Below are 13,308 nucleotides of genomic sequence, written 5' to 3' on the forward strand. Positions count from 1 at the left end.
TCCCTCTGAAAATTCCATACTTTTTAGGCACTTTGAGATGGAAATGGAATGTGTGGAGCCAGTGAAAAAGTTGGATCCAATATTGTTTGACACTGATTGAGTATGTATGAAGTGAGAAAAGTGGACAGTGTCAATAATGAAGCTCATCGGTTGCTTCAAATAAAAGGATCCAATCAAATAAAACAGTAGGGCAGCAATCATCTTGTGCTTTTGACCCATGGCCATCACCCTCTCTTTCACCAATTTCAATTCTTCCTAAAGCTTTAAAGAATGAAAGAAATTATATAGGGGCATTTATATTCATAGCTCTAATAGATGTACTCCATTACTTTACCTTATAATCCCCAAATTAATTTTTAATAAATGAATTATCATCAAGCAAGAAATTGTTATACTATAAAAATAAGAGTTTGAACAAGAGCAAATAAATTTATACTCTGTAGTTGATACTATTATTGAGGTCTAGTCATGATATATTGCTCATATGCTACTTAGTCTTAGATATAGGGTATGTAATATATTAACGCATGCCTGTACCAAAATAATATATTTAATAATATATCATACTAAGAAGAGCTGCTGTAGCCTGTAGGCGCTCTATTTCCTACGCACAACAACAGCGCTGTAACAATAATAATAATAATAATACTCTAAAAGTCTAAACCCTGTAATTAATGGCAGTTAATGGACGCTCGCCTACGCAAACATTTGTCTATTTAAATCATCTCCAAAAATATACTAAAACCTAAAATCGGATAAGTATTTAGCTACTATAGTACTTAAAAACCAATCTTATTTTTTGTTTTTAAGAAAAAAAATACCTATCTTTAGATTTACACTAAACCAATACCTAAAAGTTTTTCAAATTTTGTGAGTAAAAAAGGCATAATATAGAGAATATTCTTTTAAGTTTGAGTTTAGTGTAAATGATTGGAGTAAAATCAATATTTAGTGTGAGATTTACACTAAAATAAGTTTGAGTTTAGTGAAATGGTTGGAGATGCTCTTATGCAGTGAACCGTTCGCAATTACTAGGTACTACAGTTTATTGATATTAATTTAATAATTTAATAACAATATTTTTTATATAATTTCTAGGTAACAATAACGTTACAAAGGGTGGTTGTACTAGTTGCAATTTCAATATTTCTATTTCTTTTTCCCCCTTTTTCTATCGTAGTGTAGAGCTATGGGGGCCATAAATTTATTACTAATATTTTAGCATTTTAAATGTAATATATAGTGAGTAAATAGGAATTATAAATATAATAATTTTTATAATTAAGAGAATGTGTGAGTGAAGGAAATAATCAAGGTTAATCAGAGTTTATTCAACAAAGAAAGAAATTAATTCAGATTAAAAAAATAATTTAAGTTAAAAGTTGCTTTTATACTTTCATTGTTAATGTATAATTGAACTCTAGACAAAGAGTTGGACTTAATAGAGTTGATGAACTTACAAGTCTTCCAGTTTTTTTTCATTAGTTTTTATAGTTTCTCCATTTTATTTTCTATCATGGTATTACAACATCTAACTATCCATAAATGATTGTTAATCATATACTTTTCTAATTGAAGGGGCTCATTACTTTGAGTAAAACTGCCTGATTGAAAATTGAAAATGATGAAAAATTGAAAATTGAAGTAATCCTTAATACTACGAGTTAAAACTGTCATCTAACGAATTTGTACAAGTTTATTGAAAAGAGTCTAAACTTTCAATAAAGAATGAAGAAGGCATGATACAAGCATAAATTATAATGAAAATTGAAGAGCTCCTAAATATGAGTATAAACTATTTATTAAATTGAAAATTGTTGCAAGTTAAATATTGAAACAATTGACAGTTAACTTGTGAAGAAGAATTGTTGAAATAAAAAGAATATATATGATTAAAAGAAATAACCAATGCTACAATTAGAGCATTTCAAGAAAGAAAGAAGTCAATTTTAGATCAGTCATAGATAATCAAGTCATAAGTAAATTATTTACTTCATTGTTGGAGTATAATATAGTTGAAAAACAACCAGTACGTAATACTATAATACACTAAACTTTACGCTTTTTCTAGTCTTTTATTTTGTCCATTAGTTTTTTAGTTTCCTCATTTTATTTTCTATTTATCAACATATATATCTCTAAGGCTGAGATTTTTATTTTGATTTCCCAACTATTATCAAAAGCTACATTGTTTTTACAGTTGATGGTTCATGGAATCTCGGCCGGCCATATGAGCTTATGTTTATCGAACAAAAATTGAGGCTGTTAAATACTCACTCTGTTCCATGAAAAATGAAACGTTTTCCTTTTTTTGATTGTCCCATTAAAAATGAAATGTTTCCTAAAATGAAAATAACTATATTACTTTTTCATCTCTCTTACTTTATTCTCTCTTCATTAACTCACAAAACAACACTATATAAAATCTTGTGTCGATTCCCAAATGTTGCATTTTAAGTGGGACGGAGGGAGTAACTTATAAACTAAAATTTGTGGCATTATTACATTACATAGGTTTAACATTTGCATAATTTTGGTGCGCCTGCTATTTTGTCTCATTTATCGGCTTAACTCTTACAATTTGCACTCTAAATCCCTTTCATTAATAGTAGGACTATTTTATTATTAATAACCTTCTTATAAAAAAATATTACTACTATTTCATTTATTTATCGAAATCCTCTTGCGCCTGTAATGTCGTAAACACTTGTTGCACTGGGTTAATAATACAAGTGCTTTGTCAACTGCTGACCAAGGGCTCATTTAGTAGCTAGGTTTATAGAATTAGTTTGATAATATGAAAAAATTGAAAAAAATAGTGGAATATAAGACTTGTTTTTATATATTGATTTTGTAATGAAACATGAGTGAAAATTGTGAAATGAGTAAGTGCAATGTGAAATCTATTCACCATTTATAGTAAAAGTGAATCAGAACTCCTAATGGCGGATATACTAATAATAGATGAGGGAGAAATATTAAATTATTTAATTTTGGATGGTTATAATAATATTGATGGATACTAGGTAAGTAAGATAAGTAAATAATTTAACTTGTGTTTGGTACATAATTTAATTGTATTAAAGTGAAATTTAACTGTGTTTATATCCTTATCAGATTAATCCAAACACAATAACTAAAGATTAGATTTAGAAGACCTGTTAATAATTAATATTTTAATTATTTATTTATTATTTTGTTAAAGTTAAAATTACACTATCATTTTTTTATTTTTCATAGTTAGCTTAGGTTATTATGCCGGGTGTGTCATGTCAAATTCGTGTATTTATCGTGTTAACATGAATCAGATTTGGCCTTTGGAAAATTCATATCATATGCAGCTCATATCCGAGTTTGACTAAGTTGGGTTGTTATCATATTGATCCGATAACAACTCAACTCGCACAATTTGTCATTTCTAGATTTTGCTTTGACTTCATTAGGCTATTTGATTTGGAAAATTTAATTTAATTTTCTACGGTTAAAAAATGATCATATAGTATTTATTACTAGTATTTGATTATGGATAGTTGCACTGAATCTGAGTTACTTTAATTTTTTTGTGGAAATTTTTTATTAATCTTTTTATTTATTCGATTTGAGCTGAGCTACTGTGATATTTCTGTTGCAACTCGTTCAATTTCGAATTATTTGATTATGGATAGTTGTACTGATTTACTTTAGTTTTTTCGCTTCAAATTTCTGATTATAATACTATTATTTTTACCGATTGTCGTTCCTGCCAAGTAATTAAATAAATTAATTAAAATGTACTTTAAGTCATTATTGTATAAGTAGCGAGCAATAAACCATAGAACTTTATAGAGTTTGTGAAATGGTTGGCAATTACTACTACTTAATTTGTATTAGTTGGTGGAGCTAACTCACTACTAACCTCAACTATATTATCACCAATATAGATATAAACTCAAATTACTCCAAAAATTGGTCAACATTTGCTTTTCGTCACGTTTAAGATTTTAATGGTCAATGGAGTATTTGCATGGTGAAAATTTAAGTTCATAAATATTAAGTTTCTTGATATATATGCGAACCAAAATTGTACTTTTTCTCTGTAGTAAAGTTATGTTTCTTTTTGGATTGTCTCACTACAGTGTTAAAAAAAAAAATTATCTCACTCATCTCTTTAATTTTATACTCTTTCCATCTCTCAAGTTTATTATCTTTTCCACTTAATTCATTTAACACAATTTTCTTAAATCTCAAGTCTAAATGACTTTAAAAACGAAGGGAGTACATTTATTCTTTCAAGTTTATTATTTTTCCACTTTATTCTCTATTCACTCAACTCATTTAATACAATTTTTTAAAATGAAGGGAATATATTTACCTATGCTCAAGGTTTATTGGAGAACCAAATTATATCTTCACAATTTATGTATATTTAAGGTTCAACCGTCCATATTAATTATTAGGATATTTGTCATTACATCATATTAATTATATATAAGACTAATATATGCACTTATTTCATTTTCCGTTTGCTTCTTGCTCATGAATCACTTTTGTGTCAGTAAGACTAATATATGTACTTATTTCATTTTCCTTTTGCTTCTTGATCATGAATCACTTTTGTACTTAATTCTGAAAAATTGAATACCAAAGAATTTGAATAGTGATAATGATCCCCTTGATTTGCATTTGACCGTGTACTTATATATAATGGAAAATGGATAAAATAGGTAAATACAAGAGTCAACAGTCATTTAAATCATAAAGTTTGGTGAAATTTTGGTTTGTCCCATGAATTTTGAAATCGAAATATTAAATAATGAAGTTTTAATTTTTCTCAATTGTTTTATTCATGCACAAAATGTCATTTTTTAACGAGAAAACGACATATTTCATTAAAACTAAGTATTTTTTTTTATTAAATTCCTTTATTTTTTTATTTTTTTCTATTAAGGGTTTATGTAGGTAAGACTAAAACTAAATTCCTTAATTTTTTTCTATTAAAACAAAATGTGAAGAATACTGAATGAGATGAAGGGTTTATGTAGGTAAGATTAAAACTAAGTATTTTTCTATTAAATTCCTTTATTAACGATATTATTATTTTTTTAAAATATTGTCATTTTTACCATCACCAAAGGACATCTATTTGTGCATAGACATGACATTGAGAAAAATTAAAATTTCATAATTTAATATTATAATTTCAAAGTTAATGAGTTAGACCAAACTTTAATCACAGTACATGACAATTATCCCAAAAATAAAAAGACAAAAAGGTAATCCACACACCATCGGAATGTTAATCACCAAAAATATCACGAGAAACGCCATACTGAAATTGCTTGTTTTAGAAATAGAAGATAACAATGCAACTTCCGTTTATCGAAGGTCAAATACGTCTTTGCAGAAGACAAACTACTTGTGCTGGCCCACCTACGGCTACGTTTCCAATAGTAACCGGCCACGTTGAAATCAGTGACAGCAAACTCCGATGTGGCGTCATTCTATTGGATCTTCCTTTCAAAATTGTCCACGTCAGGCATTTAGCTGTCTCGCTATTATGAACGAAAATCTTACCTACATAAACCCTTCATCTCATTCAGTTGTTCTTCACTATAGTAGCAATGGCGATATCAAGGGGAAGATCTCTGATCGCAGCTCCTCTCTCTCTATCTATCACTATTTCTCTCCTCCTAGCCGTCGCCTCGGCCGCCGTATTCTTCGAGGAGCGTTTCGATGGTATTATCGATTCCATATTTCTCTCTGACTATATTTTGCAATCATTTCAGTTCACTCTGCTAGCATATTAGTTTTGAGATATGAGTAATCGTCTTTCACTTATATGATTGTGCGAATCTCATTGTTTTGATCTGAGGATGTACTGTAGCATAGGTTTAATCTGCATCCAATCGAGATCTATTTATTGTAGATCTGATGATAATGTCATTTCTCGCAGTCTTATTAGGGTAATTTGATGCTCGTACATGTTTGTTCTGTTCGTTGTAGTTTAGATTAAATCCGCATCTAATTGAGCTTATCTACTTTGGATCTGATTCATTAATCAATTTTATTCAGTTTTTTCTAATGTGTTAGTAAATTCTGGTTTCTGAGTTGAAAATGCACTTTAGTATAAACGGAAATGTCGGAAAGAATATGCTACCTATTCGATGAATTTTCGATGTGACCTTTTATGTAGTGGGAAATTGTTTGTCTACGCACCTGTAGGACGATTGTATAAGTTTGAAAATTGTGCTGTGATTTGGTGGCAGCTAGTGCCACGACAATTATAGGAAAAATCACTACAATCGGATGTCTGTATGTAATGCTGTATGCACATGGATTTGGACGATGTAAATGGGAATTTGTTGCTATTGGATGCTAAAAATATCAACCACAACGAGTCTGATAGAAAATTCATTTTAGTGATAAACCTTCTCTTCGTGTTGGTTTATTTGTTTGCGATAGGCACAATTGACAATTGTCTTGTTTATTAGACTTGACCTACACCTAACATTTTAATGATTTTCCATGCCAAAAATAATACTACTACATTTTAATACATTAATACAAGTACTATTGTTTTAAATGACAGTAGTTTCAATATCTTAGAGGGAAATTATTTTGTAAACTTGTGCAGAACAGACTGAAGTTCAATTGGGTTTGGCCAGACATGTCCTGGTGTCTTCTATTGTTATCCATGTTAATAAATCGTGTGTGAATGTGTGGGATGATGCATCTATATTTTATCCTTTTCCCTGAAAGAACTACACATTCCTATACTGAAAATGCCTTCTATTTTCTCAACAGAAAATCATTTGGCTCTAGAAATGAAAAACAATAATAGATTGTTAAGTTGTTTCTGCCTACATTGGTAGTCTGTCCTAATGTATTTGTTTGCTACACATTATAGATGGATGGGAGAGTCGGTGGGTCAAATCTGAGTGGAAGAAAGATGAGAACATGGCCGGTGAGTGGAATTACACCTCTGGAAAATGGAGCGGAGATGCCAATGACAAAGGTAATTAGTCTGTTTGTCTCCTCTGCAATTTGTGTGTAATGGAGTACAAACTTAAAGTCTTGACTTTATTTTTTTTTTGCAGGTATCCAGACCAGTGAAGACTATAGGTTTTATGCTATCTCTGCTGAATTCCCTGAATTTAGCAACAAGGATAAAACCTTGGTTTTCCAATTTTCTGTCAAGCACGAACAGAAACTTGACTGTGGTGGTGGATATATGAAATTGCTCAGTGGTGACGTTGACCAGAAGAAATTTGGTGGTGACACTCCATACAGGTTTACACATCTCCCAACCTTCTTGATCGTTATTTTACTTAGTTTGTGTATTGAATGGTATTTGGGTTGATGCAGCATCATGTTTGGGCCAGATATCTGTGGTTACACCACCAAAAAGGTTCATGCTATTCTCACATACAATGACAAAAACAACTTGATCAAGAAGGATGTTCCATGTGAGACTGATCAACTCTCTCATGTATATACTTTCATCCTCCGACCTGATGCTACCTACAGCATCCTCATCGACAATGTGGAGAAGCAAACAGGGAGCTTGTATTCTGACTGGGACCTATTGCCTCCAAAGCAAATCAAGGACCCTGAAGCCAAGAAGGTGGATTTTCTACTTTTTTGTTAGATTGGTTTCCCATTTGCATATCCTGTTATTCTTGTGTTAAATTGACTTTGTTGATACCAATATCAGCCTGAAGATTGGGATGAAAAGGAATTCATTGCTGATCCTGAAGACAAAAAGCCAGAGGTAAATATACCTGTGATGTCTTTAATGATTTTGTCTTTTACTAGAAAGGGAGTAATGCAGAACTCCTGGTGTTGATTTAATGATGTGCTAAGAGTAGTTGTCTTTGTTGACAGGGTTATGATGACATCCCCAAGGAGGTTGCTGACCCCGATGCCAAAAAGGTATTTTAATGACATATTTATGGTACCTTCTGCTACCAGAAACTAATATTTGAAATTTTGCTGATAAAAACATTTTGCATTTGCAGCCTGAGGACTGGGATGATGAGGAGGATGGTGAGTGGACTGCACCTACCATTCCCAACCCCGAGTACAAGGGACCATGGAAGGCAAAGGTTTGTTAAATATTCAGTTTGGCTTACTTATATGGCTTAGGAAGCAGACTATAATCTAAATAGCCCTTTTCTGTACCAGAAAATTAAGAACCCCAACTACAAGGGAAAGTGGAAGGCACCACTGATTGATAACCCAGGTTTTTATTGAATTTGACACATTATTTCTGAGCAGCTATTGCATTCTGTTAAGTTGGTTCTAGCTAATTTGGTTTTGGAATAATTGCAGAGTTCAAGGATGACCCAGAACTATATGTTTTCCCGAAGCTGAAGTATGTAGGCATTGAGTTGTGGCAGGTACATTTTCTTTTTTCTTTTAGTCACTTGTATGATTTTAATTTTCCCTCATTTGTGCTCAATGGATGATTCGGATGGTACTCAGCCACTATAACTATTTCGCAGGTGAAATCTGGAACCTTGTTTGACAATGTTCTTGTATCTGATGACCCTGAATATGCCAAGAAGGTAGCAGAAGAAACATGGGGAACGCAAAAGGATGTATGTGTGATTTGTTTCAATTATTTTTTTTCTTTCATCTTTTCTGTACTCAGTTATATTTTTAAAAGAGGATGACACCTGCTATCTATTTATAATTGCCAATGCTGCTGATAATGCAGGCTGAGAAGGCTGCTTTCGATGAGGCAGAAAAGAAGAGAGAAGAGGAGGTACAATTTTATGATTTGCAGAAAGATCCTTTCATTTTATCCATTTATTACTTTGTGTTTCTGTAATTGCTCTTTAAGTAAGCACGTTCTGAAAATTGTGTTTCTATGCTCAGGAATCAAAGAATGAGCCATCTGTTGATTCTGATGTAAGCTTCGTTTGCTTTTGAAAATAATACTCCTATATTTGCCTTACATATGTGTTTAAAGGAAGCTTGAATTCTCTTCACAGGCTGATGATGGAGCAGAGGATTCCGACGCTGAAGGTGAGGATGCTGAGGATGATTCCAAAGTAGACCCCAACGAAGACCCTGTAACTTCGGTTGATGATGATGTGCATGTAAGATCTTTGTTCTATACAATGTCGGTAGTCGCTAATTTTCTCAAGTCACCTACTCCTAGTTCTTATTTTTGTGCTCGTCTCTCTACAGGATGAACTGTAGGGTGTGAAGTGATGGAAAAAGCTGAATATCTCTTACTGACATTGTGCCATCCGGATTGGGTGTAGTGCCCCAAATTTTTCTTAATAGTTGTAGCGCTTTCGGTAGGAAACTTAAATGACAGTTGGACGCTACAAGAGAACGTATTTGTGGCTTGATTGCTTTAATTGAGTTTGCTGTCTGGACTCAAGATATAATCTGATTTTTTGTTTATCAACTTGTCTCAGAATCACTGTTATTCTGTTAAATCTAGAGATTGCAGTTTTCTGATTTGAATATTTTCTTCTTTTCATTAAAAGATTAATTTCCATTAACAACGTTTATATGTTAAACCTATGAAAGAGTCTAATTAAGAAACAGTCAGCTTATTCATCTGAACCAGATTAGCAAAAAAAAAATTAAGAAAACAGAATAAATTCAATCATGACGAGGCTGCTGCCTAAAACAGAGAGTAATAGTAATAGTAAAAGTAGTAAGTGCCTAAATTAATCACCATGTCAAGAGATTTTGGGTGTGGTATAAATTTGAGAGTTGTTAGTATAGTGAATGAGGTCCAGGATATTTTGTATGGTCAATGGTTTGAGCAAATGGAAATCCACCCCTGCATCCATGGCCCGATTAACTTCATCAGGAGTTGAATATGCAGTCACAGCGTGTGGATTCCATAGGCTGCTTCTTCTTTTCTGATGAGTCTCGTAGCTTCAAATCCATCCATTAACGGCATCTAATCACGAAACCACAACGTAATATACAGATATAGCAACCCGGATGTTGTATCTCCATGTTACTCTGGAATGTAAACAAAGTACCTTACAGTTCATAAATATGTAATCAAAGGGAAGAGATGCCTTATTCTTCAAAGTTGTCTCGACTAGATCAAGTGCTTCTTTTCCATTTTCGCAAACATGGAGAGTTGCTCTGAGTTTGTAAAGTATCGTCTTTGCCAGCATGCACAGCGTCCTGTCATCTTCCACCAGGAGCACATTCTTCCCGTTCAATGCCTTATTGTCCCCCACTTGATCATTTTCACTAACCACCACCACCTCAATTTCATTCGCCACGCTCGTTGCTTCATGCTCGACTAGACTATCTTCATGCGAAGATTGAATCTCTTTATTTCTGGATGGTCTGAATTCATGAAGCAGTTGTAGAATGCGGTTTAGATGTGATCCATGCAGGTATTCTATTCTCCTCATCTATGTCTTCTGACTCCTTTGGTTTCATAGAATTTTCTACCCAAACAATTTCACACTGCAACTTATGAACGTCTTGTCCCAAATCACAAGATAGTTCTCAGATTGAGGCTGCATTTGCATCCAACACAATCAGGATAGAGTTGGATTGAGTGCCACTGGTTTCATTGTTGAACTCAGAAATCGTATCAATCACATTAAGAACATTGACAAGATCACTAATTGTTTTGACAATTGAGACTCTAAGACCCAACCTCCTCATCAGATTCTCAGTAGCTCACCTACGCTCGCTACTTGTGAGGAAGAGAATAACGTGGGATGCATATGATCTTGAGGCCAATGGCACCCCAAAACTACCTACTGGATATCCATCGTTGCTCGTCCCTTTACATGCAGTGAAGACTACATTGAATCTAAAGCAAGTGCCTCTTTCGCTACAATCTTGATTTTGCCTCCCATGAGATGAACCTGCAGCACAGAGGTTCAAAGACATTGATAAATCCCTAACAATAAAACATGAAAGAAATAACCGAGTAGTATTATTTAGCTTAACTCACCAAAGATCGGATGATTCCCAAACCCAAACCCGTTCCTTGTCCGAGGGCCGTCTCCTTCACCTGCACGAAGTTGTCAAAAACCAATGCTCGCATCTCTTTTGGGATTCCTTCTCCCATATCATCAACATCAAATATGTAATCCAATCCATCATTTTCTTCAACTCTTGTTATTTGGTTTCGTTTGCTGACCATAGCTCAAACTGAGATGTGGCCTTGTGATGTAAACTTGGTAGAGCATTGCTCAACGAGTTGCATAAAATCTGTTTGAGCTTCGCCCTATCCCCTTTAACGACACTATGCTTGAAGATTGAGCAGTCAGTGGGATCGAGCACAATATCCACGCCTTTCTTCAAGCTGAGGGGATAGAACAAATCCACAACATCTTCAGCAAGCTTTGCTACATTGAATTCCTCCTCTTCCAGTTGCATTTTCTCAGCTTCAATTTTGCTTGTGTCAAGAATAGAGTTTAGTATGCCTAACCATATAAGAATAATAATATTACTACATAAAGAGCCATGTTTAGTACTACAAGAAAAATGGAATTTGAGCATCTAAAAGATACCTAGAAGAAGAAGATCCATTGCACAACTAGTCATGTGGTCTAAGTTGGATGTCAATTCGGGTTCTGGTTTTGCAGTTGCACGACAAAGATCCATGAGGCTGGATATGGCAACAGAGCAGTTGATACGAGCGTTAACATTATTTAGTTAGTTAAATTCGTTTATTGGCTTCTCCAAAGTGAGAGAACCGTCTTGCTTGACGGGCGGGTCGGGCACTTGCCCGCGACAAATATTTATCGATGGCCGATCAGCCCAATAGGAGGTTTATCCTATCAGCGGCATGTATGTCGTGGCAGCCACAGACAAATGCAACACTCTTGTTCATACTCTCGAACTCCGCTTCCATTTGGTTAGCAAGAGCAGTACTAAGAACAAGTTCCACGATGAATGTGACGACTATAACAACAACAACAAACGCAATCACAAGAACAAAAGCTTTGATACCACATATACCTGAAAAATACTTGACATCCATTACTGTTGTATAAAGTATAAAATAAATTCAAAGAAATAAATGTAACTCTAAGGATATAGTATCATATATATACCGATTGAATTCCTCCAACTTCAAGAGTTGAGCAATAAAATATGCGTTGGCTTCCCCTAATCGTGAGGCGAAAACGAGTCAATTCTCCATCATCTGCCTTGTTGCAAGAATAGAAACCGGAATGTTCTTCCACATGGCCATCAACATCCACTGCTTCAACCGAGACAGAACCACTGAGCTTGGTCTCTACGAGAGGTCGACCATCCAGCATTTTGGAGGGCAAGATGAGCGAAGTGATGAGCAACAGAGGACGAATTTGTAACACCTGCTTTTATTTTGATACACCTTAAAATTAAATAAAATACCGTCATTGTTTTGATTGGTTGATTTTGGAGATATTAAATGGTTGAATCGTGTGGTGTGGTGAAAGTAGTTGTCGAGGTTGATGTGAGTTTCAAAATTGGAGGTTCATTTATGAGTACTTGGAATAACATCACGGTACTAAAAGTAAAATATCGCAATTTAATCAATGTTCTAAATTAAATATTTGGGCCCAGCATCTTATTTTATTTATTTTCGTTAGCCCAATTATCCTTATTTCAATTGGACTAGTGTTATTTTAGCTATTTATTTCAAATCCTTGGTCAACATAAATTCCCTCTCTCCCAAAACCCTTCTACACGATTATAGGAGTATATCCCATCAATATCTCCACTGCCTAAAATCGCTCCAACAAACCAATCAATCTTCATAAATTCCCTCTCTCCCAAAACCCTTCTATACGATTATAGGAGTATATCCCATCAATATCTCCACTGCCTAAAATCTCTCCAACAAACCAATCAATCTTCACCAAAATCTCTCTCCCAAAACCCTTCTACACGATTATAGGAGTATATCCCATCAATATCTCCACTACCTAAAATCGCTCCAACAAACAAATCAATCTTCACCAAAATCGGATACATATACCTTCCCACCTCTTCAATCAGTTACCACGCAAATCATTCCAATCCCAGCTCAGTTTCTCTTTCTCCTTCTCTACGACGAAAGGTAACTTGTCTTCTATAGCATTTTTTTTCCCTTTATATGAAGGAGAACCGCTGTGATTTTTTATCAATACCTTCTGTTTGAGCAAATTTTGCTTCATCTCAAAGGTATATCCACCAATTACTGAAACTCTCTACATTCCATGACATACTTATCTTCATAGTAGTTCACGAATCAAGCTTCGATCTTTAATGCCATTAGAAGCAAATCTGACTTTCTGCTTTCTTTTAAATCTCAATTCTTTGTCTGCCCAACGTTTGAAATCAAACGATTAGAAA

General features: G+C 33.8%; 1 protein-coding gene and 1 long non-coding RNA gene across 4 annotated transcripts; one reads left to right on the forward strand and one right to left on the reverse strand.

Moving 5' to 3' along the window:
• Positions 1-5,577: 5,577 nt before the first annotated feature.
• Positions 5,578-9,400, forward strand: LOC125222140 (calreticulin-like). Its single transcript, XM_048124616.1, has 14 exons — positions 5,578-5,715; positions 6,887-6,994; positions 7,077-7,269; positions 7,345-7,603; positions 7,694-7,750; positions 7,864-7,911; positions 7,998-8,084; positions 8,164-8,221; positions 8,311-8,378; positions 8,484-8,579; positions 8,699-8,746; positions 8,860-8,892; positions 8,976-9,083; positions 9,175-9,400. The coding sequence occupies exons 1-14, from the start codon at positions 5,601-5,603 to the stop codon at positions 9,184-9,186; spliced, it is 1,290 nt and encodes a 429-aa protein (XP_047980573.1). The 5' UTR covers positions 5,578-5,600; the 3' UTR covers positions 9,187-9,400.
• Positions 9,401-9,647: 247 nt separating this feature from the next.
• LOC125222141 lies at positions 9,648-12,279 on the reverse strand. Of its 3 annotated transcripts, XR_007176481.1 has the most exons (4): positions 12,042-12,279; positions 11,496-11,946; positions 10,934-11,408; positions 9,648-10,844 (listed from the first exon to the last, which is right to left on the reverse strand). It is a non-coding gene; the product is annotated as an uncharacterized LOC125222141 (long non-coding RNA). The 3 variants fall into 3 exon arrangements; XR_007176480.1 differs by having other exon boundaries at positions 9,933-10,844; positions 10,934-11,380; positions 11,496-12,279; XR_007176479.1 differs by having other exon boundaries at positions 9,933-10,844; positions 11,496-12,279.
• Between the last annotated feature and the right edge of the window lie 1,029 nt (positions 12,280-13,308).

This window comes from Salvia hispanica, chromosome 4, assembly GCF_023119035.1.
Source record: "Salvia hispanica cultivar TCC Black 2014 chromosome 4, UniMelb_Shisp_WGS_1.0, whole genome shotgun sequence".
In the NCBI taxonomy this organism is placed as follows: domain Eukaryota; kingdom Viridiplantae; phylum Streptophyta; class Magnoliopsida; order Lamiales; family Lamiaceae; genus Salvia; species Salvia hispanica.

Excerpts from the sequence above, each read along its gene's own strand:
- LOC125222140 (XM_048124616.1), top strand. The coding sequence starts at position 5,601 with ATGGCGATATCAAGGGGAAGATCTCTGATCGCAGCTCCTCTCTCTCTA. Across the intron at positions 8,379-8,483 it reads TAGGCATTGAGTTGTGGCAG|GTGAAATCTGGAACCTTGTT; the intron begins GTACATTTTCTT and ends ACTATTTCGCAG. Across the intron at positions 8,893-8,975 it reads AGCCATCTGTTGATTCTGAT|GCTGATGATGGAGCAGAGGA; the intron begins GTAAGCTTCGTT and ends TTCTCTTCACAG.